Raw genomic sequence first — 24,464 nt, 5'->3', positions numbered from 1 at the left:
CATGGATTAGTTTAATACCGTGTCTTTGTGCTAATGAAACTGCATCGCCCCGTCGAGTAACCCAGGTTGAGTGGCAGAATGCAGGTGCTGCTCAGGTTTCGAAGTATGCACACTGTGAAGTTATGTATAGCAGTGTTCAAAGCAGGAGCATGGAGACAAGACAGACTGTCCGTGAAGAGGACTGCAGACAGCTGCACAGGCTAGCCAGCCAGGCGACCAACACAAAGGCCAAGGTGGGGGTAGACGGTTAAGGGTCAGCACTAGCGTGGGACTGCTAATGCCAGTCCACATGGTAAAGCTGTGACACCTTAACATATGTTTGCTCAGACGCACGCATGCGCAGATAGCCCGGTAGTCCAAGGAGTGTCCAGGCCCGGGCCACTCGCACATTAATAAATGCACAAGCTGGCAGATGCGGTCGGCTTGGGGAGGAGGGTTGTTTGTTGACCCCTGTGGGAGGGTTAGCGAACTCAGTAATAGTGGAGAAAGGGAATCATTCTCCATGGAGATCTTCTCCTTTTGTCCTAAAAATAGCTGAATAAACAGGGAATCCATCACTGGGACAGGGTGTGCCCCGGGTGCGAGTGTAGGGAAAGCCACTGCTAAACATGCTGTCCAAAGACATCTGTCTGAGAGGAATATAAAACCGGAGTGACACAGAGATAGCAAGCCGGATGCATTTCTACACGACCCCCTTTGTGTAACTTAATTTCATTTTTCTTTTATTAATCACAGCGGAATGAACCACCAACACATCCTGCATATGTTGTACACAGCTGATGCCCTTCCAGCTGCAACTCATCACTGGGAAACACCCAAACACACTCATATGAACAATTTAGCTTACCAAATTCACCTATAGCACATGTGTTTAGACTGTGGGGGAAACCGGAGCACCCGGAGTAAACCATGCCAACTTGGGGAGAACATGCAAACTCCACATAGAAATGCCAACTGACCCAGCCGAGGCTTGAACCAGTGACCTTGTTGCTTTGAGGCGACAGCGCTACCCACTAACTTTAATGTTGCTTCTTTGCAGGCCATAGGGACTTTTTTGTGTACTGTATGCTGTTCACTTATTTGACATGTTTGCTTTCACCACAACATCATTTTGACTAATTAGTCTTAATCCCGACTAACTGGTTTCTAAGAAATGCCGTTCAAGTAGCCTAATAGAAACTGCCGAACACCTGTCAGGCATCATGGTGCAGACATTCAATGATATGCAGCTACTTTTTTGTCTGCATCCAGCTCCATTAGCCGAAAACTGCCATGTCTTTCTGGCTTCGCCAACTGTTGTGGTCTAATCCAGTGGTCCTTAAGCTTTTCATCACCACGGACTGGTAAAAGCTTGACAATTTAACCATTGACCATGGGAGGTGGTTTGTAGGTGCCTAGGCTACCATCAACCGTTTGACAGGATAACAAGTTCACAAAACAGTGCCGTCCTTTTGATACAAGTGTTATATTTTAAGAACATGACAAAGCACTGCGGTGGTTGGATGTTCTTTGTTGTCTGAGGTAATTAGTCGACCAAAATGTGTAGGTTTATGGCAAGCCTTTTTAAGCATTTAAACCTTTGTTCTGACTATCCATAAATATATTTAGAGATATCTCTAATTATATTTTGACTAGTCATAATTATAATTAGACTAGTCAGAATGACAATTAGAGATATTTGCAATTACAATTGTACTAGTACGAAATCAGATTGGAGATATCTGCAAATATATTATGACTAGTCATATTCCTCCATTGACTTCCATTGCAAAATATTTGCAGATATCTCTAAATGAGTTTTGACTAGTCACAATTGTAATTAGAGATATCTCTAAATGAATTTTGACTAGTAACAATTCAGAGTTTTTACTAGTCATAATACATTTAGAGATATCTTTAATTCGTCATATTTAGAGATATCTACAAATATATTTGAGGATATCTCTAATAATTTACTACTTGTCGACTTACAGTTGTAGATATCTTGAATTGGATTTTGGACTAGTCGAAATACATTTAGAGATATCTGCAAATATTTTGCAATGGAAGTCAATGGAGGAATATGACTAGTCGTAATATATTTGCAGATATCTCCAATCTGATTTTGTACTAGTACAATTGTAATTGCCGATATCTCTAATTTTCATTCTGACTAGTCGAATTATAATTATGACTAGTCAAAATATAATTAGAGATATCTCTTAATATATTTATGGATAGTCAGAACAAAGGTTTAAATGCTAAAATGGCTTGCCATAGTAGGTTATCGGTGAATTCTTGTCACGTTATTTGTGGTGCCCTCGCGGGATTTATTCAACTGGGTGCGTTTGGAAGGTGCAAGTACGTCACGCACAACTTGTGCGAACTCTAGAAAAGACGCGATATGCGAACGGCCCTTAAAAGGCCGCCGTCATTTGCAATCTCCAGCAGTTGATCTTCTAGCACCGACATGGTGGATTCACCTGGTTTGTTGACAAATGGGTTGCGGATCCATTCTTTGGCAGTTCGTGGGTCCTTCACTGGGCCTTTTCCCCTTAGCAAAGAAACTTTCCAAAGACGTCTGTTTCTTACTCATTTTGCTGCTTGAAGGTTAAAATTGGGCATTCAAGTGACGGTCATACGGACATTTTTCACAGTAAAAGATCGTTCAGACTCAGAAAATAAATAAAAAGGAAATAATTACTGATTTCTTGTGCAGCCCGTTACCAATTGATCCACGGACCGGGCCCGGCGGTTGAGGACCACTGCTCTAATCTACAGGTAAAGCCACACGTAGAGCGCGGAGAGTTTGTTATGCACCAACTTCAAAGATCTCCCACCGCATCAGAGAGCTGCTGCTGAGCAGGCAGACGCGGCTTCGGTCTGGGAAGGGTTACTGAATTATTACTGATGCTTTGGGGGGTAACTGTCCGACCGCAGGTCTGGAGAATATTAATCATTTATTTGATTGTCCGCATGTGCTGATTAATCAATTTGAGGGAGATCTTCAGGATTAACTACCCTATTATTCCCTTGTAAGAACAGATAAGAGATAAGACTTTAAAATATCATGTACCATTTATCATGTATTTTTAGTCCTCAGCAGATGAAGGCGGGTGAAATAAAAACTGAGGTGAGATTAGGCAGAACAGCAACAGAGGGGAAGAGGGGGAGGGATGGAGGGAGCAAGAGAGAGAGAGAGAGAGAGATTCTTTAGATCCAACCAGGACAGAACTCAACAGATTTAACTGCTGTACTTCACAAGAGGTGCAGGGATGTGGAGTGAGAGCAGCTAGGCTTACATAAGCAGACAAAGCCTTACTTCCAAAAGCAACATGCGAGGAGAAATCAGTAAGTGGAGGAACAACAGGAAGTAGAAAACAATAGCACTCTGCACCTGTAACCACCTGACTAAGAGAGAGGCAGTAAAAGGTGGGGGTTGGCGCCAGTGAACCAGTGAACTCAGGACCTGTCATAGGTGAGTGAGTTGTACTTGCTTGTGGCTGTGCATGATCAAACAATGGCATAGTTCCTGGGCGCACCACCCATGTTCGAATCCGCCCTATAAATTCTCTATCCGCTGGCTGCTTGATGTGTTATGTCATGTGGTAATGCCTTTGATTTCGACATACCTCCGTTTGTAAATACATGAGCCTCTTAAAGAGCTGTGGTTACTTTTACAAGCATGGTGCTCCCGGCACTTTGGTGGAGAATGCAGGGGAGGGAGAAGGCAAGAGCGAGAGACATAGAGCCAGTTTAGAAACTGTATACACTTCTCTCATAATGCCATGGCCAAGTGCACTTATGGCTCCAGCCGCTCATTGCACATGCAGTGTAAAGTGAAGTGACACAGAAACTTGAGCTGGAGGATGAGCGAGGGCCTCTCTGTTAGCAGCATGCTCCGTTTCTAGCCGTATCTGTCTGTTAGCACTTTGTACGCTGTGGCGCTGTAACCCCGCAATGTAGTTTGCATGCACAGCCAGTTCAAAATCAAAACAGGGTTCAGTTTTCTGCCAACTAATGTCATACTGACATAACCTGTCACTTTTAAGGACCTTTGCTCTTTCTCTGACACTTTGGTGAGTAAAAGCGTCTGTATTTTTGTCTGAAGTGACTGCTGATCTCATATGGACAAAACATTCTTCACATGTGATTAATTAAAATTACAAGGCATCCCGTTGGTGGCTTAATGTGATTCTGTTACTAACAATTTATATTAAGAATGATAGAAAGCTTTGCTGTGCTGATTCAGTAGCAACGCATGGAATTAAATGCCACCAAATAGGCAGCTATCAACGCGACCTCTGATATGGCACAGGGGCCGATGGCGTGGGCAAGTTATTTTGGGACTTGCATGCAGAGGTCCTTCATAGGGCCCTGCATATTGTTTGTATTGCCCAGCGACACTAAAGTGATGGAGCTGCCTCCAATTAGGCTTGTGCCTTTTTTTGATTTTTTTTTTTTGTGATAACGACCATATCTCTCGCTGTAATTATGCTGGACTTGGAATGATGAGGGCTTAGGTTATCGAGCCACTATTGATCACTCTGATCAATGAGCACTTTGTTTCTTTTTTTATGGAAAGTGAAGTTGTATTTCTTTCTTTCGGAAGCTAATGAGTCAGCACTGATGACAGATCCGCTAATGTTTTCAGCATCGTGTGTATTCTGCTTAAAGAGAGAAGGGCCAAGTTTATGGGATGGACCGGGTGTTTCAGAGTTGTTTAAAAATCTTGATGAAAGGCAATAAATTTGTTTATTTATCAATTAGATATTTTTAAAGTCCTACAAACTACAAAACTGATTATACTATATTTATACTATAATACGATACTTATATATTTTATGTGTGTGTGTGTGTGTGTGTGTGTGTGTGTGTGTATATATATATATATATATATATATATATATATATATATATATATATATATATATATATATATATATATATATATATATATATATACTATCCAAATGTTATTGCACTATAAAATAATGTAGTAGTTACCAAAAGTAGTTTATAATTTAATTGAATAATTTATTCAAATTTATTCCATTTATTTAAAAGATGACTTCAGCTTATTTCTTCAGTCACATGATTTTTTAGAAATCACTATAGTATTATTATTATTATTATTATTATTATTATTATTATTATTATTATTACTACTACTACTATTAATAATAATAATAATAATAATAATAATAATAATAATAATAATAATAATAATTAATAATAATAATAAAAATAAGTGTTATTATTATTAGTTTTAGTATTAGTGTTAATGGTAATAGTAATAAAAGCATTAATGACTGGTGCAATAATTTTATTTGAAACTATGTACAATAAAAATTATTATTGTTATTTAACATTTTAATAAATATTTAACATTTTTTTTACATTTAATAAATTTAATAAACTTGATAAACAGAATAATTTTCTTTAAAAAATCTGACCCCCAACTTTTGATCATTAGTGTGTGTGTATATATGTAATGAAATATCTCAAACTTCAGGAAACCTACATAGCATTGTTGGTAATCAAAATAGTACTAAAATTATATCCTAACTAATAATGATGTATGTATAAGGGACATTCTACCAGAAACGTACATTATCTGTCCCTGAAATAAAAACACAAATACAGGAAATAAAAAAAAAAATCATCCCAAAAATGTCTAAAATAATAAATAAATTCTACAAATAAATACTACAAATATATAATACAAATACATTTACAAATGTCCCCATGTTTCTGTTTGTCCTATCATTCAATCATTCGTTTTCTTTTCTGCTTATGCACTGTATTACTCAGGGGTCGCCACAGCGGAATGAACCACCAACTTATCCAGCATATGTTTTACGCAGCGGATGCCCTTGCAGCTGCAACCCATCAGTGGGAAACACCCATAGACACTCATTCACACACATACACTACGGACAATTTAGCTTACCAAATTCACCAGTACCACATGTCTTTGGACTGTGGGGAAAACTGGAGCACCTCGAGGAAACTCACGCGAATGCAGGGAGAACATGCAAACTCCACACAGAAATGGCAACTGACACAGCCAAGGCTCGAACCAGCAATCTTCTTGCTGTGAGGCGACAGCACTACCTATTACGCCACCACACCCCCGCAGTCCTGTCACATTTGCATTAAATTTAACATTTAATGTGTGCAATACATTTGAAAGTGACATCATTTAAGGGAGGAGAAACTGACAGTGATTTCTATCATTGATCTGTATGACTTTATGTTGTTGTTGTTTTTTTAATCTGGTAGAATGTCCTATAAGTAAATACACAAGTAACCAGTAACTTTCTCAATTTAATTATCAGTATTATAGTACCCTATACTATTAGAACTTTATGAAGTCCATAAAAGTCAAAGCCATTAAAGGGATAGTTTAACCAAAACAGAAAATTCTGTCTTTATTTAATCACCCCTAACTTGATCAAAACCTGTTTAAGTTTTTATATTCTTTTGAACACAAAAGATTTGGTTTGATTATTTTTTTTTCTGCTATCATGGAATCATTGATAATCAAATTATCTGCTTTTATGTTAAACAGAAGAAATAAACTCATAAAGGTTATACACCACATGAGGGAGAGTGAATTATGAGGTCATTTTTGGGTGAACTGTCCCTTTAAGTAAAGGCAAACAGAGAGAGCCACTAGAAATGGATAAGTGCTCAAAGTTTGTGTTACCACTACATAGCCCTCATACACTCATACGCATGTGCTATGCAAATAAGCTGCCCAAAGTAACCACCCCCGTCCTACCCCCGCTTATTCATTTGCATGTTTAAGAAGGTGAGAACTCTTAGGGCCTGTTGCGCCATTGTAGGCCCAACACAGCTAATAAAAGACAGGCCCTTTAAGCTGAGCTTAAATATTTACTCTGGCACAGGGCCACGATCAGGCCCTCTCATTACGCCAGTCCTGTGGGTGAAGGTGAAGCCGGGCAGATGAGAGAGGGGCAGAGCCTGGCAACTCAAACATTTCCTCATCTGAGACCAGTTCAAACACACCATGCCTCTGAATCCAGACTGCCCTTTGTGAATTTTAGAAAAGAAGAACAAGGAAGAGTGGAGCATTCTTACTGCTTTATAACCTAGCCTCGAGCATCAACCAATTATGTGGTAATGAAATATTCACGCCGACTAACAAGGAACGCTGGAGGTGAAAGCTAGATAATACAAACCTGAGGAGATAATACTGCGGGTGTCCTTTTCATAGTGTTTATGTGTACTTTTTATTATAGTGTTTACAGTTAATGGTAAGGGTTTGTCTATGGTGAACTCATAATTCAGGATCCTTCCACTTTTTATTTTTGGAGAATTTTATATCAGTCCCCAAAGGAAATTGGACAGAAAGTTTTGATCTCACAAACTTCTTAGAAGATTTAGAAAAGAAATCAATTCAAAGGTCTAAATCTGAAATTCATCAAAGTCAAAAAAAATTGGTTATATCAAAACTCTTTTGTAATAAACATGCATGTACAAAAATCAACCACATGCCTTTAGCATTAAAGAATACATAAATAACAATTGCAAAAGTGGCAATTCGACTTGTGACATTTAAAGGGCACATAGGTTACCCCTTTTTTCATATTTATTATAAGTCTTTTGTGTCCCCAGAATGTGTCTGTAAAGTTTCAGCTCAAAACACCCATTAGAGTATTTATTATAGCTGTTTTAAATGTCTGTATTATAGCTGGGAAAAGGTTGTTGCTGTTTTTTTTTGAAAAAAAAAAAAAAAAAAAGGTCTGGGTGTGTTTATATCACCTCAATATGACAGTATATACACTATACTTACACACAAGTCTGTCCAAACAGCTTGAAAAGTAGATTTTTCACCATAGGTGCCCTTTAAATTAAGTTTCACCAGCCTAGTTTTTATAAGTAAAACTTAACCAAAGAGGAAAAGTTAGATCAAAAGTAACATGGTACAAATAAAAGCAGTCCAATGTGACAAATGGCACTGTCTGTCTGTCATCAGCTGCCTAAAACATGTTTTTTTATAGTGACGTTTGACATTTCCACTTGTCACAACTCTAGCCATTTCATTACAAATCAAACAGGGTGCGTTTCCGAAAACCATCGTTAGCTAAATAAGGTCGCATGTTGCGTCGTTACAAACATAGTTTGTTGATTTGGTGTTTACCGAATCCATCGCTCCAACGAACATTCGCAAACTGCGTCGCAAACTCTCCCTCTATAGCTGTAGTAAGAGGCATAGTTCCTGGTTGTGTTCTATTTCCATTTATCTCCCCTATATGCCCTATTCCTTCCGAACCTTCCAGCATTTAAACTCTGAATTATTTAATTGAATATTTTATTGAATTAAAAAAAAAAAAAACATTAAAGTCATCTCTCTTAGGGCCTACTCACACTTTCCCGGATCGTTTGAGAAGTGTGAGTGCGCTGAATCGGGCTCAGGCACGGTGCACTTCGCCGGCCCTGGCCCGGTTGGAAGAGGTGTACCTGAGCGCGGTTCACTTGGGCTTTGCAAAACACGCCAAAGCCTGAAACTGAAAGCGAGACGTGACTTTTAAGGGACTGTTTCATATGGATTTATTAATCATTCTTACTGTTCAATGAACGCAAACTGTCATAGTTTATTAAAAATGCAAACCCCTCACTGCACGACAGCTGCGCACCTTCAGCAGAACTCCTAATTCCTGCAGCACGAGAGCTTTATGATTGTTTATGAGCGTCAAAAGTGCGAAATATATAAAGTTCTGCAAAATATCTGACTGCGTGTCACTGCATCCCAAACGATATATCTAAAGAAATCCCTACTGTGCTGAGCGAGAGCGCTTCTGACCACCAGCACATCAACAATAACGTAAGCGTGCCCAGGCCCAATTGTAATGTGAGTGTAGGCCGTGGGGGGAGAAGGGAGACGGTTCGAGGTAACTGTACATAGTGTGAGTATGGCCTCAGGTGTAATTTACTTTCCAAGTATTTTCCACAGTTCAGTTTTAGCGATCTTTATATTGACATTGCGTTCCCTTAGTAGTGGACTTTGAAAACATTTATGCCATTTTGAACGCAGCAATCGCTCATGACGAAAGCTATAGCTGACCTAATATTTAAAAGCAGGTTATGTTACTTTGTGTATATTTCAATTAATATGGGAAACGAGACTAATACCAAAACTAATATTGGATATTTTTTTAATGCGTGTGCGTGTAAAACATTATAATTTGCACAAATAAATTATGGGGTTTTACTTTCAAAGAAGTTGATACTTCACCTGTTTGAGCGTCATTATGGCTGTTTTACATTATAACTAAAATGGTTCAAGTGATGTATCTGCAACAGAGAAACTATGGTTTTGGGAAACACTCATCACTATTTAATTCTTTTCCCATGTGATGCATCGTACTATGATAGTTCAGCCGTAAGTTATGTTGTTGTTTGGAAAACGCACCTCAGAACAGTTTTGTGCTGGATTGTAGCAAAATGGAAGCACACATTTTTTGTCCAATCAACTTAAATCAAAAGCTTTATTTTCTTCATCAGCTGGAAACTGGCATCCTCGCCTATTCAAACACTCACTGTGATGAAGAGTGGTACCCAATTGCGACAAACGTCATACACTGTGTGTGTGTCATGTCATGACAACAGTGTCAAGTAAACTTGAAATACCAATGAGGCATTTAAAAGATTATAAGTTTAACACATGTTTATCAGCGTAGCAAACATACACTTTTAATCCCTTACACACAATTATTGCTCTTGAAATGTGAAATAAAGTAAATTCTTGAGTCATTTCCTTAGTTAATTACCTTCCTAACTTGTGCATCCATCAACATAGGCTCATTCTGAAAACGTAGCCCTATATACATTTCTGGAGAATGTGAAATATGTAGCCAGAGCTGCGTATAGCTGCATTTCGTCTTTAAAACAAAGGCTACTGGGTGGTATGACGCCATTCCTTTTCAAGCTTACCAGCTGACTGCTTACCTCCATGTGCAAGGCTTTCCCGGTGTTACCAGTTTGTCCAGTTAGCTCGCCATGTACGTTGGTGAACTTAAGATGCAGAGAGAAGTTGATTATAACGAGGGGGTTCGAGTACGGTGAAGAACGGTTCTAGAAAGCGCGTAAGACAAAAACAGAAGCCAAAAAATAAACAAGTAAATAACATGAAAGTAAATAACTGAAAACGTGCTAAAACTCGTGCGAGGACTGGTTGGGTTTAAGGAAGTGGGTGGACGGGTCAATCGGTGCTTTTGAAAACACTATTGGTTGGGTTTAAAAAAGGATGAGGGTGGGTTGATTGGTCAATAAGTCAGATGACAGCAGCCTCTAGTAGATTTATACGAGAACAGCAGGCACGAATGGCACTCGCAAGAGAAATTTGAGATCTTAATAAACGTACACAGCGGCCTCTGGTGGATTCACAAAAACAAGACCTGCAAAAAACATAACTCCGTGGACGTATTTAGCGCTCTCCAGAAATGTATATAGTGGTACATTTTCAGAATGAGCCTGGGTTGGCATCCATATATAGACCAACAGCTTCGAACAACCAACAGAAATCAGTCCAAGGCACTAGAAATATGTGGAAAACATATTAATTCTTTATTCACATGGCTAATCTTTAAAAAACCTACGCGTTCTAACAAAGTTTCTAACTACCCTCAGTTTCAGCAAAGTTCTGAAAGTTATTGTAACAGTGGCTGCAATGATGTGACACGTACTATCACAAGCAGAATCACAACACTGATTCAAAATCTCCAGCTGTTTGATTCCTGCTACTTGTTTCTTTTGCAGGTATGTTTTTTTTATCCTTATAAATCACTCCGCTCTTTTTAGATCACCAGCACAAGTCATGTGTTTTCAGCTAATATAACAAATAAGACATCATTGAACGGTCTAAGTACCTCTGAATGTCTCTCAATTGATTGTGTCTGTCTCCTGTCTGCATGCCCCGAGACATACGCAGAATTCTTTCACTGTCCTGTCCTAATAATTAGCAACACCGTCTCTTACCAAAATGGAGGGTTAGTTATGGGATGTTGCAGAGGGGGGGAAGGAGGTTCTGTACAGGTCCCAAACTGCCCTCCTAAATTTCCAGATGGCACCAGGCGGCCGCAGATGTCTAGGGACAGTTGGAACAGCTGTGTGTGTTGCCCCTAGAGCTCCACACAGCTGTCGCCTCCTGCAGGCAGAGTTATTGTACTACGGGGCTGTATGCGGCTTGGCGCTACAGGGCTTGCATTCATAAAAACAACAGGAGGTTAAGCTGTTAATTAGCTCTTCATGGTGGAAGGCGACGTCTAGCGATTAATATAGTTTTGCAACTCTTTTTAGTTTGCCCAACCCTGGATTAATCGTAATTTCCTGCATGATCTCTGAGTCGTGTGTTGTAAAATGTGTGATGGGTGTATAAGGAATATACAAGTTTTTATTTTAACTGAAAATCATCAAGTGTTAGGTGTACTTGGTGGAAAAAAAGGCCTCGGTGGGCATTGCCACGCTGTATTATCTCCAATCTGTGGTATTGATATCTCTACCGCCCTTATATAGAGTTCCCTCGCTCTCTTCTTTCCGCAGCCAGGCCGATTCGCCCAATGAATTATGTGGACACATTGATCAGCTGATTGAGAACCATTGTTTGGAAATGCAGGGGCATTACTGGAGGAAGGATTACCCCACGCTTGTTTTGCTCCGGTGTATGCGAGAGGGTATTATTTAACTGCTTGTCACTACACCCTCCCTCTAACCGCTATTGCTTTTTACTCAAAGACACAAAGAAACATACACAAACGAGCGTACGCATAATCAACACTAGCCAAATGACTGCAGGCATTGATTGCCTTCTTTCTACAATTATGTTCCTATTGTTTACTTTCTAGCTGCTTATTTATTCCAAAGGAATTCAATAATTATTGCTTTATTTACTGTTAAAGTGCACTGGGGTGGTATAAGCGGCTGGAGAGGATTGTTTTAAAGGCGTCTATCTCTCACCCTGTACTATCCAAACCAGTCTAATATATTGCGAAACACCAAAGCGCAGAACTTGTTTCACATCTGGACTTAAAGTTTAGCAAAGATAAATGACAAACTAGATCACTTTAATGTCTCGATTGTTCCTCCAGACAGAGATTAAACGGAGATTGACTTTTCTTCCTCAATCTATGTGAGAACAATGTCACGAATTGTGCTCTGATTGACCATGATAGCGCAGTCTTTCATTTAAGAGCCAGACATTTCAATGCGCTCTCAATTAAAATCATCAAACATCTTGATTCCCCCCCCCCCCCCCCCCAACGAATTATCTGTTGTCTACGATCTACATTCATTCTCTCTTTATTTAATTGTAGATCTATACGCTCGCATTCTCAACAGCGTACTTTTAAGTCCTGAGCTATGAAAGAGCAACATCTGAGCAATATAACGGGCAGTGGTAGAACGACTATTTGAGAAGAGCGGAGCAGAGAGGGAGAGAGGTGCAGGAAGTGGTAGGTATGCAGTTAAGGGGTGGGTACGTGCTGTCTCTCAAGCCACAGCACAGCGTCTGGGCATGTCGCCGCTCGCAGTGGCTAATTTGAACCAGCCGCTGAACTTGGCATCGAGCGCAGCTTCTGTGGTCGCGGTTCTGCTACTCCTTCTACTACTGTTGCAAAGTGAGAAAGGAGATAAACGGAGAAGCGAAGGGGGTAAAACAAAGGACAAACAAATGATCTTTTGCTAAGTACTGTTAAAACCTTATTTGTGGATGCAATTCATTTGAATTACAACAGTACAACCCGAACTACAACACTGTCCATAAGAGAAAACTCACATTAGTAGAAATCCCCAGATGTATTTATTTTATATATCTATATTTAAACAGCAAGTCTCGTTGCGAATGCCTGTGGCAGAATTGCTACAATATTTACAATAATTGGCCCTACAACCAATGTCAACATAGGATCGTATAAATCGTAGCCCTATATACATTTCTGGAGATTGCGAATTATGTAGCCAGAAGTACGTATGGCTGCATTTCGACTTTAAAAGGAATGCTTCAGGCTGGTACGATGCTGATCCTTTTCGTGCTTACCAGCCAGGGCCGGAGTGGGACTTTCAGCCCTGGAGTTTCAAGCCTCAGACCGGCCCACCTCAGTTCACCAATGACTATATTAAAATAACGGAATTTCTAATTCAATTTCTAATGACACTATCACGTCTTTTTCAAGGAAACAGCTGCTTTAGAACTTCAAAAAAATTTTATAAATATGAGAACATTAAAGGGTAGCTAAATCTCCAACACTACTCTTTTTAGCATCACAATGTCCTTTCCTGCAATATCTGAATATATATTCTGTGCATATATATCTATAACTCTTCATAGATGTCCAGTCTTCTGTAACAGGGGTCACACAAAAAATTAAATATGTACACCTACATAAGTAACCCAAACAGTATTATATGTCTTAACACTGAAATGAAATAAATAAATAAATAAATTACTCAGGTGAGGTTCGAACTTGGGTTGGCAGTGTTGTAATGCAACCAATGGACCATAATGGTGCTGTTAAGTTGGTGCAGTTGAAATTAAAGATAAGTTTTGCACTGTTACCTGCAAGACTCTTAACCACAGTATTACTCTCTATTGATGGCTTAATCTTTTTCTCCCCTTTACAGATTTCTGATGAAGTTATATCAGATTTATTAACGTAGTGAACCGTCTGATTTTCTCTGCGCAGGCGTAATATTCATTAATATAAATTATTCAAATTCTTATTTTCACTAAGGTGCCGCTGTTTGGGGTTGAATGATAGTTACATCATCATTAACCTGCAGGCTGCATTATGCTCATGGGACTGCGAGAAAATAAATAAAAATAGCGGAGCTGCTGCAAAATATTTAATAAAAAGAGTGAGGCTAAGGTCAAATAAATAATTAAATGAAAAAAGTGCGACTGCGCAGAGTGCAAGCAGCTAGAGACACCAACCCTCATGGCCAAAAAACGGACCGGCCCATCGGGAATTCTCCCAGTCCTTCCGATTAGCCAATCCGGGCTTGTTACCAGCTGACCACTTATCCCCATGTGGACGGCTTTCCCGCTGTTACCAGTTTGTAAAGTAGCTCACTATGTACGTTGGCTGCCTTGAATGCAATTGGTGCTTTTGAAAACACTATTGGTTGGGTTTAGGGAAGGAGGAGGGTGGCTCAGTTAATCGATCAGCCATTCAGTCAGTCCAAAGCGGCCTCTGGTGGATTTGCGTGAGAACAGCAGCCGCAAATGGCACTGGAATTAGAGATCTCAAAAAGCGTACACAACAGCCTCAAGGGGATTCACGAAAACAGAAACTGCAAAAAAAAAAAAAAAAACATAGCTCCTGGCATGTATTTGGCGTTCTCCAGAAATATATATATGGCGAAACATTTTCAGAATGAGCCTGGGTTGACAGATGAACATGAATCGGGGTGCATCTTGTTGTGTTAGTTGCACAGGCTGCCGTTCAGAAATTAAGTACCCAGCGAGTTGGTTAAAAGTTGACACTGTTGAAAAAACCTTACATCTATACTATCAGTGGTCTCCAAACTTGTTCCTGGAGGGCCGGTGAACTGCAGATTTTAGCTCCAACCCTAATCAAACACACCTGAACAAGCTAATCAACGTCTTACTAGGTATACTTGAAACACCCAGGCAAGTGTGCTGAGGGAAGTTGGAGCTAAACCCTGCAGGGACACCGACCCTCCAGGACCCCTGAACTACACTTAAAAAGTATATTGAGTATGTTTTTGAAGTTTAGCAACAAACATAGCCTAGTTTGTATTCACTAAATTCATTATTTAATAAGTTTTGCCACCAAACTACAAATAGGACACAAACATGCATGCAGATATGAGAAAGGGTGTAGCTTTCCATTTCATGTGTGCTTGGGTTTTCCTTCCATTAGGCAAATCCCTTTGTCTCTTCTCAGGATGCAGAGCAGTGATCTCATTGGCTGTTATTTAACCAGTGACATCATTATGCTAGACACAAAAGGTGTCATCGCACTTGACTGTATCCATCAAGTTGACATACAGTGTGGCTAAATTCAGCTTAGTTTGCTGCTCTAAAGGCACTGGTGTGACCCCACGCTTCGTAAGATCAATGGATTATAACCTAGCATGAAATGTAGCCAGTGGTTCCGGTATAAAATGTGTTCTAGTGCAGTTTACGTCTCTCTGTTGTGTGTTAAATTTATGTATAGTAAACTCTAAAATAACACACAGTGACCCGGTGGTTAGCACTGTTGCCTCACTGCAAGATGTTCACTGGTTCAAGTCCCGGCTGGATCAGTACTGTGTGGAGTTTGCATGTTTGCGGGTTTCCCCCGGGTTTTCCCCAGAGTCCAAAGACATTCAGTATAGGTGAATTGACTAGAATAAATAAAATTGGCCGTAGTATATGTGTGTGTAAATGAGTGTGTATGGATGTTTTCCAAAACTGGGTTGCAGCTGGAAGGGTATATAACCACATATAAACACATAGACACATATAAATCTGCAGTTCATTCTGCTTATAAATAAAGGGACTAAGTTGAAGGAAAGTGAGTGAATGAAAGAAAATAACACACAATCCTCATCGTCCCCCTATATAAGGAAAATGGTGTAATAAACATGCATTATGAAAATAGGGAATGGTTTGTGTTGAGGGTTGGGATAGGGAAAATATCATTAGCTCACTGATAAAACAACAAAAGTGAATGGAAAGTCCACACCATGATGAAAAAGCAGACATATGTATGTGTGTAAGCGGGTTTGAGTGGAAATCACCAGGCCTCGCCACTAAGTGCCGAGAATCATTGGGATAATTACAAAGCAATACACATTCAGACACTCTCTGGCTCACTCACAGTGGGAATTCGTCAGCTCTGGGAGAAATTGATAGCTATTTAGCCACTGGATAGTCATCTGTTTTAATGCATTAATTTTGTATTAAGAGCACTGCCAAATTTAATAGTAGAAATAGGAGTTGGATCAAAAGGGGGCCTTGTGTGTGTGGCCGTACAAACACCACATGCACAAATGTGTATGGCTTTTGGCCAGGAAAAAAATAAATCTACACATTGCATGTGAATGTTTGGCCTGTATGTATCAATCATTGCTCAGACATAATGTTTTAGAATCCTTATCGATCAAGAGAATAATCATTAGTTCCAGAAATCTATGTTACTACACTGAGTATAGATCAAGGATATAATAGTTCGAGATTTTTCATGAGTTGATTTTGTTTTGACTGTTTCAAATTCAGTTAGTTTTAATTAGTTTTTACAGGTAGATTAACTAGTTGTTATTAGTTTCTATATTTTGAAAATGCTTAGCTTTAGTTTAGTTTTTATTTGTTTAAGTATTAGTTTCATTTATTTTTTATAATAATATTTGTTAGTTGCAAGATTCAAAATCATCAGAATAAATATTGTATAATAGAAACTCAACCAAAGACACATATTTTGAAGCATGTATTCAGAGGACGCATGAACACTACCATCCCCAAATTCAAATACAACAGCCCATAAGATAGCAGCCTTCAGTACAATATGTGTGCAAGGCTGCTTCTGGGGCTAGATACACAGATATTTTCCGCGAACCAGATCTTTTGTGACAATCCTACCATGTTTGGAGTCAACATATCAAAAATATGTAGTCGGCAATACTAATTTTAGTCAGTTAAAACATCACCATGATCTGAAAAGTTTCTTACAATTACATTTTGCTAGCCAACTGAAGCATGATTTATTTATTTAAATCCCATTATGACTTTCTGTTATGAAATAAACTTACGTTTCGCCAGATACTCTCATTTAAGCCCTCTGTTTACTCGCGCTGCAGTTGTGCAAGTTTAGTTCAGTCACACAGCAGACTGTCATGCATTGTTCGAGTTCGGTTCACCTTCTGAATCACACATACGTAGTATTATCAGTTCACCGGTTCTCAAATCCGATCTTTGTGTACTGTTCCAATTACTGAATAACTCAGGAAATTGGTTTATTTTTTGTCAAAGAGGGGTATCAGGCATGCTAAAAGTAAGTAGTTTGTGGATAAGTGATTAATAGAGACGCAAATTATTTCAAATAGTTCAACTGGTTCACTTAGAACGGGGGTTCTTAACCTTTTTCACTTCGGGGCCAACTTTTTTCTTTAATAAATTTTTGAAGACCCACCTGTCTAAAAAAAAAATAATAAAAAAAAAAAAAAAAAAAAAAAAAAATATATATATATATATATATATATATATATATATATATATATATATTCAACAACTCTAACAGTATTGTATGTCGTAACAATAAAAATGAAAAAAACTACATACTCAGACGAGGATCAAACCCGGGTCAGCGGCATCGTAATCTAATGTGCTAACCACTGGACCACAAAAGTTGTATATTGAGGTTATATATATAAAAAGAGCAGAGCTGCGGTAAAATAATGAATAAGAAGACTGTGGTCAAGTAAATAAATAAATGAATTAATTTAAAAAGTGTGACTGCTGAGAACAACAGATTCTGAAGCTAGGGACACCGGCCCTCGCGGCCAAAAAACGGACCAGCCCACCGTGAGGATTCTCCCGGTCCTCCCGATTAGCCAATCCGGGCCTGTATACAATACACTTTCAGTTAGTTCTAGTTAGTAAACGAAACAGTTAACGAAAAAAGTTTTTAACTTAAAAGTTAACTATAATAACCTTGTTATAGAAGGCAGTTTGCACTATTGTCCTGTATAGCAGCCTTTGCAGCATTAGTGAGAATCCAACACGGACTTGTATATGAATAGCTTGCATAGCTGGAAGTATTTGTGTCCATGTACTTGTGTAGAGTATGTTGTGGAACTTACAGCTGCTTCACCACGATACTGCCGTGGCCCTGGGCATTTGTGGAGGTTTTCACAGAGTGCGCTGAGTGCCTGGCCTGTATTCGGCTCTCTGGCAGTTAAAGTGGCGAAGGGTGTGAAAGGTGTGTGTTTTTTCAGCCCACATAAGTGGATCCTTCTGTATATCCATGCACAGGAGCAGGTAGGTGTTGAAAGTGATAGCTGTGCGTGATGGAAGCGAAGCAGGCAGGGATAGTAGTGTTGAGTTGCTGCGGGGTGGACGAGGTGGGTCACCCTTGCTTTCCTCACCTACATGAGTACAGGGAACTGATTCATCTTTATGTGCATGTGTGTGAGAGAGCAGTCCTGTCCAGTAAAGATGGTCCACACTTGCTGTACACACATGCTTTCTCTCTCTCTCTCTCTCTCTCTCTCTCTCTCTCTCTCTCTCTCTGTCTCTCTCTCTCTCTGTCACACACACTTACTCCCTCCAGCCCACTCAGGTTTCGCTCTACTGCACTTCCCCACAGCTCATGTGCTCTCCTGTAAGTCTGCCATTAACTTCCAGCCAATTAAATGAATTTTGAGTAGTAATGTAAGCCATGCTGACTCTGTGGCCTTCTCTGGCTCCGGGGGACTGCATGCGGCTGTTCTGGGGCCCCTGCGGAGGGGAGACTTCTCAACAGCACCCTGACCGGCCCCTCCCAGCTCGGTGAACATGACTTTTTCATTAAGCCGCTGAATTCCTGCACTTCAGTTGGAGGTGATTTATCAGCATGGAGCTTCATCTCAGGATCATAGGAAACAGACATGCTGCACACAAGCGCTCTCTCATGCATTATTATGTTTCACGTTCAGACCCAGGGGTGTGTGTGTGTCGGGTGGGAGATTAGGTGTAGAGAGCATCTCAGAGGTCCCTCATGTGGATGTTTTAGATAGAATCATGTAGATATATCTGTGTGTTCTTGGACAGGCCTTTTCAGCCCTCTTGTGTTGCTGTAAATGTACTGAAATTCAGATTATTGTGTGTTAGAGAGTTTTATACGCCCTGTTTACACTGTCAGTACTTGATGCCCAATTCCGATTTGTTGCCTATATCTGATTTGTTTGCCTCTCCGTTTACACGTTCTTTTAATTGTTACCCATAAACGGTTCACATGCTCACACTTGCCGTACAATTTACGATGTCGCGCAAGCATAAAGGGTTTAGGCATCTGCGTCACACTAGCCACGATGGAAGAAGCTCTGCGAAATATGCGAAGTTCGCCCAACTTTAAAATGGTTTTGAGGCGGAGGAGGAGGGAAAGGGCCGTCGCAACTTGCGCTAATGGTTTATATATGGTGTCCTCCACCATTTAGAGGAATTTGTGGGTATGAGAGAGATCTCAGGTCTGGGGGTTGTGGTGGCTGACCACTTTCCTCCTCCGTGCTTCCTCCGTTGTTGTTGTTCACAGTGTCGGCGTCTTTACACACACTCTTCTTTCTACGTCAATAAACCGGGGAGAAGCACCACATTGTTGCAAGTTTATTGACGTACAAAACGAATGCCTCAATAAATTCGATCTGCCTGTTTACATGACAGTCGCATTGTTACATATACAATCTGATTTACTTCCACATATAAAGGAGGCCTGAAACCGATCTCGGAATATCCGAATGCATGCATTTTTTGTGTTATTAACCTGGTTATAGAACAGATCTAAAGAATAAGTCCTAAGACTATGAGAGTCTTAGGGCCTACTCACACTATGCTATTTGAACTGTGCCCAAGTCCATTTCCCGTATTATTTGAGAAGTGTGAGTGCTCTGAATCAAGCTCAGGCACGGTTCACTTGGCCGGCCCTGGCCCGGTTGGAAGAGGTGTGGCAGAGCGCGGTTCACTTGGGCTTTGGTGCGGTATGCTTGTGTATGTGTGTGTTTCAAATGCGTTTATTAATCATTATAACTGTTCAATGAATGCAAACTGTCATAGTTTATTAAAGATTCAAACCTCTCACTGCACGAAAGCTCCGTACCTTCAGCAAACCTTCTCATTCCTGCAGCACGAGGGCTTTATGATTGTTTATGAGCGCCAAAAGTTGTGAATCTGTTTGGCGAAATATCTGACAGCGTGTCAACGCATCCCAAAGGACTGTTTGGCGAAATATTTGACTGCGTGTCACTGCATATTAAACGACTTAAATTATATAAATGAAGAAATCACCGCTTTGCTGAGCGAGATCGCTTCTGACCAGCGCATTATCGATGATGTAAGCATGCCCAGGCACGAATGTAATGTGAGTGCGGGCTGTCGTGGGAGACGGGAGGGGGGACAAGCGTGCGTTGACCTGGTTCTAGGCAACTGTACATAGTGAGAGTACCCCCTACTATATCTTCAGCCTCCGGCACCTAGACTGCAGCTCACCACAAGAAGTTTGGCCAGAGGAGGGACGATCATGCCCAACTGTGAATGGTTTCTCTCAAGGTTTTTTTTTTCTCTTCACTTTCATCAATTGGTGAAGTTTGTTTTTTGCCGCTGTTGCTCCTGGCTTGCGTGGTTTGGGACTTGTGGAGCTGCACATCGATGTATTTACTTTTTAGTGTTCGTACTTCCAGCAAACCACACTGAACTGAACTAAACTGCACTTCATCTCTGAAAACTGGACTGACACAGTTTCTACGTTGAGCTGCTTTGGCACAATCTACATTGTAAAAGCGCTATAGAAATAAACATGAATTAATTTGCATATACCATATAATGTTCATTATAAAAAGTAACACAGCAAGTTAATTGTGATCACGCCCCTGAGAGCACTTTGGTAAATGTGGTATAGCACTAAATTTGAGGGTATCTACATATGACGGAATAGCTATTGGCGTAGCTTATTTGACATATTTAACATTGTACACTGGCTTCAGTTTGGGTAAAGACGTGATATATTGCTCTTCTGCTGGCTGAGCCAGCTAAGGTTCACCAGTGTAAATTCTGCCCTTTTTATGGGTTCTGTAAAACTCCCCACATCTTTTTTTCTTTGAAGTTAAGTTCAGGTGTCTCCTCTTTTGCTTCACCAGCGTTCCCAAAAATGGCTCAAGTAAAGATGTGCATTTCAGCTCATATATTTTCTGAGTTACTAAAAAGAAACTCTTCCATCTCCTAACATGCAACGGATTGATTTGGTGTTTTATACATGCAAATCTGTGACAGATCAGTGTACCTGAGCTCTGATACACTGCATATGTGTTTGGGAGTGTGAGGTGGAGAACTGTAGCTCAAGAAAGGCCAAAACATCCAGAAGCACCTACTCAATGACATCATACCCCCACTTCAAACAGGAGAGGGAGAGGAGGAGAGCAAGAGAGAGCATGAGGAGAAAGACAGAGCCTTTTACGATCACCTAATAACTCCATTACATGGAGCTGAGGGGCACACACAAAAAGCAAAAACCCATTCCTGGAAGTCAGTGGCCCTAATGCACATCTTAGGTATACCAGGGTGACATATGATACCAGCAACACGATTGCTTTGAAAAATAAAAACCCTTATAGCAATGTTAGCCGAAAATTAAATATTACCAGAGAAGGAAAACATTTCAGGGAACATATTCTCTCTCTCTTTCTCTCTCTCTCTTTCTCTCTCTCACTGTTGTCAACACCTGATGTGGCCTTAATTGGGTTAAAAATCTAATGTTACTCTGGCTTTGTGCATCTGAAGCCGATGGAAACACATCTCATCTCTGCGCTGCAGGGCAAAGCCAACTCAGCCGCGTCTTAATGAATCAATTTGTTTTCCCCGACCTTTGTCAGGGTTTGGGGGTGGTCTGTGCAGGAGATTAAGAGCTTCTCCACAAGAGAGAAAATACATGTTTTGCCAGGCAAAAAGTCAGAGATATTTTTTTACGAATTTGCATCATCTCCTTCATGATGCAATTTAGTTGCCTTTTATGACTCACATAACAGAGGGACGGTAAACAACGAAAGCAAGGTAAAGATACCTAGGGACGAAACTGCTATTTTGGTCACATTATCATAATTGGCCTTTTTATTTATAATACTGCAGTGAAGAGTGGACAGGAAATGATGAGCAGATACTTTTCTTTTTTCAGCAGATACTTTTTAATGCTTAATGTGCTGAAACATTTACACTAGCTGTTCCAACCGTCTTACGTTTGTTCGTAAGTCTCGAAGTTGTCAGCGACCTTCATGTTCTTTTGTCATAGAGTTTCAAATAAGTAATGTGCTGATTCTGAAAACAGACAGCTTTTTTTTCTCTTGTTTTACATGGAGGGTGGACAGTCTTGACGTATATAAATAGTCAGAGTACTTACACAAATGTAATTCACCCAAGAGGTGATGGCCATGAAGAATGAATGAGGGAAATTGCCTTTGATTAACATCGGCAGTATTGACAAAAGTTTGTTTCTTTGGCGAAGCTTATAAAACAATCACTTGACTGGAATGAAGAGATGAATCAAGGTTATGCAAGATTAAGAACATTAGTAAGCATCTTCAGAATACAGGCGCTAACCATCAAATCTATATCCCACAGTCGTATCACCCTGCAGCCCAAGACTCAAGGTTACTTACTGAAGCTATGCAGGGCTGAACTTGTTTAGTACCTAGAGGGGAGACCACATGGAAAACTAGGTTGCTGTTGGAAGTGGTGTTAGTGAGGCCAGCAGTGGGCGCTCAATCTGCGGTCTGTGTGAGTCCTAATGCCCCAGTAACATGAAGGGAACGCTATACTGTCAGGATGAGACGTTAAACTGAGGTCCTGACTCTCTGAGGTCATTACAAATCTCATTCTCGTAAAGAGTAGGGGTGTAACCCTGGTGTCCTGGCCAAATTCCCTGAATTGGCTCTATCACTGTCTCTCCACTCCATCTATAGCTGGTGTGTGGAGAGCGCACTGGTGCTGTTGCCCTATGGTCATCCACAATAAATGCACTTTATAAATACACATTCCATTCCATTACAATGCATGCCTGCAATGTATTGTGTAGGTCTTGTCTCATTGATTAGGTGTGGTGTGTTCGATAAACAAAGACTCAGCTTTGGATTGTAGTGTTGCCTTTGGGTGTACAGTGTGGTTGGCTTGTTTTGGATTTGTGGATCGTGCCACATATCTCTGGCCCATTCCAAGGATCTCTCCTAGATATGGTCAGAGAGTCCCACCACTGGCCTGTTACTCTCTCTCTGTTTGCCTTGCTCTCAAACAAGCAGGATTTGACTCGCTGGTGATCAATATTTAGCATCCCATGCGTGAAACAGGCAGATGTTTGGAGTTTCCTTTTCAGAAACGAAAGACTTCTCTTGAGTGAAAGGGATCAATGCACTTTCCTTCGTGTGTCCCTGCGCACGCTCTTCCTGTAGAAGCAGACATGCTCTTTTCTTCCAGGGAGCGCCAGCATCTTGTTAGCACACAGACACACACAAGCACGTCAAGGTCCAGAATCCAACATAGTGTTAATGAATGACGTTTACTTTGTATTAAACAACAGAGTCCTGATTGGTAATTGATTTATTCATTTGTAAATGTCGTTAGATATCCTGTTGGCTAAAAAAAACCTTCCTTCTATCACTACAGCATTTGCAGCAGCATGAGAACGCTGTAGAGGGAGAGTCGTGCTACTACCACTGTGTCCTGTGTAACTACTCTACCAAGGCCAAGTTGAACCTCATCCAACACGTTCGTTCCATGAAGCACCAGCGCAGCGAGAGCCTGCGGAAGCTGCAGCGCTTGCAGAAGGGCCTGCCTGAGGAAGAGGAGGAGTTGAGCGCCATCTTTACAATTCGCAAGTGTCCATCTGCTGACACAGGTAAGAATTATATCTATAAGTGTTTCTAATGTATCTGCGTGAAGATGCCTCCGTTTTTAGTGGTTGTAGCAGTTGTGAAACTAAGAGTTCGTAAGTCAGACTTGAAAAGCATTTGTTGCAGCTTGGTTGTTAACAACAGAGCAGATTCTGTGTTGTCATCTGTACCTGGTAGATGTTGAGATCTTGTCAAATGGCATAGTCGGCCCCTGGACCTTGGCTCAGATCTTCATCGATGACTAAGAAAGAGAAAGGATATCTTTAAACTTTAATATGAATACAGTTCCCGTTTTTGCAGACATTAAATAAACAATCATAGACGCCATTAAGCTTAGAAAAGCAAGGGGAGGAGGCGCAAAAAACATCATGTGGGGGCCGAGGCCTTCGTCAGGCCATATGTAAGTTAGCCATTAAGACAACAGAGCTAGAGTCAATTAACACACTGTTTCAGCATAGATTTGGTTTTCTAATCATTTTGACTCTTGTGCCCTGACTAAAGACTTTCATTGTGCCTCGCTCCCCTCCCTCCCGCAAGCCAGGCGGCCCAACCGACTTCTAGCGTTGTGCCGTGGGGGAGAGAGAGAGAGAAAGAGAGAGAGAGAGCAAAAGACGGAGGGGGGAGTTGGCCTCTAAAGACGCTTTGTTCCAAGGAGGCAGGGATAATGAAGCCAGCGGCCGGGAAATTGCGCAAAAGGCAGTCACAGATCTGAGGAGAATCATTAGAGAACATATTTAGCCGAGCAATTAAGGACAATTAAGCTTTCTGCTCGCTGCACTCCAAATATGTTAATGACTATAGTACAGTGGACAAGTGAACATGCAAAGGCAATAGGAAGGCCCACTTAGGTTAAAAGGGTGGGGGTGCGGAAGATTTAGAGTGTGTTTCTG

General features: G+C 40.5%; 1 protein-coding gene across 4 annotated transcripts in view; it reads left to right on the top strand.

Moving 5' to 3' along the window:
- The window catches only part of zfhx3b (zinc finger homeobox 3b), a 248,199-nt gene that overhangs the window by 110,610 nt on the left and 113,125 nt on the right, over nt 1–24,464 (top strand). For 2 of the 4 annotated variants that reach the window (XM_087258663.1, XM_087258662.1), the window contains exons 1-2: nt 3,240–3,457; nt 23,348–23,579. In XM_087258663.1, coding sequence (XP_087114789.1) covers nt 23,459–23,579 — 121 coding nt within the window. In that variant the 5' untranslated portion in view covers nt 3,240–3,457; nt 23,348–23,458. Of the gene's footprint in view, nt 1–3,239; nt 3,458–23,347; nt 23,580–24,464 lie in introns of those variants that run through there. The other 2 variants (NM_001365188.1, XM_087258661.1) reach the window with 1 other exon arrangement.

This window comes from Danio rerio, chromosome 7 (assembly GCF_052040795.2).
Source record: "Danio rerio strain M-AB ecotype USA chromosome 7, GRCz13ab, whole genome shotgun sequence".
In the NCBI taxonomy this organism is placed as follows: domain Eukaryota; kingdom Metazoa; phylum Chordata; class Actinopteri; order Cypriniformes; family Danionidae; genus Danio; species Danio rerio.
The sequence above is the reverse complement of the archived record's forward strand: the minus strand, read 5'-3'. Positions and strand labels throughout refer to the sequence as shown.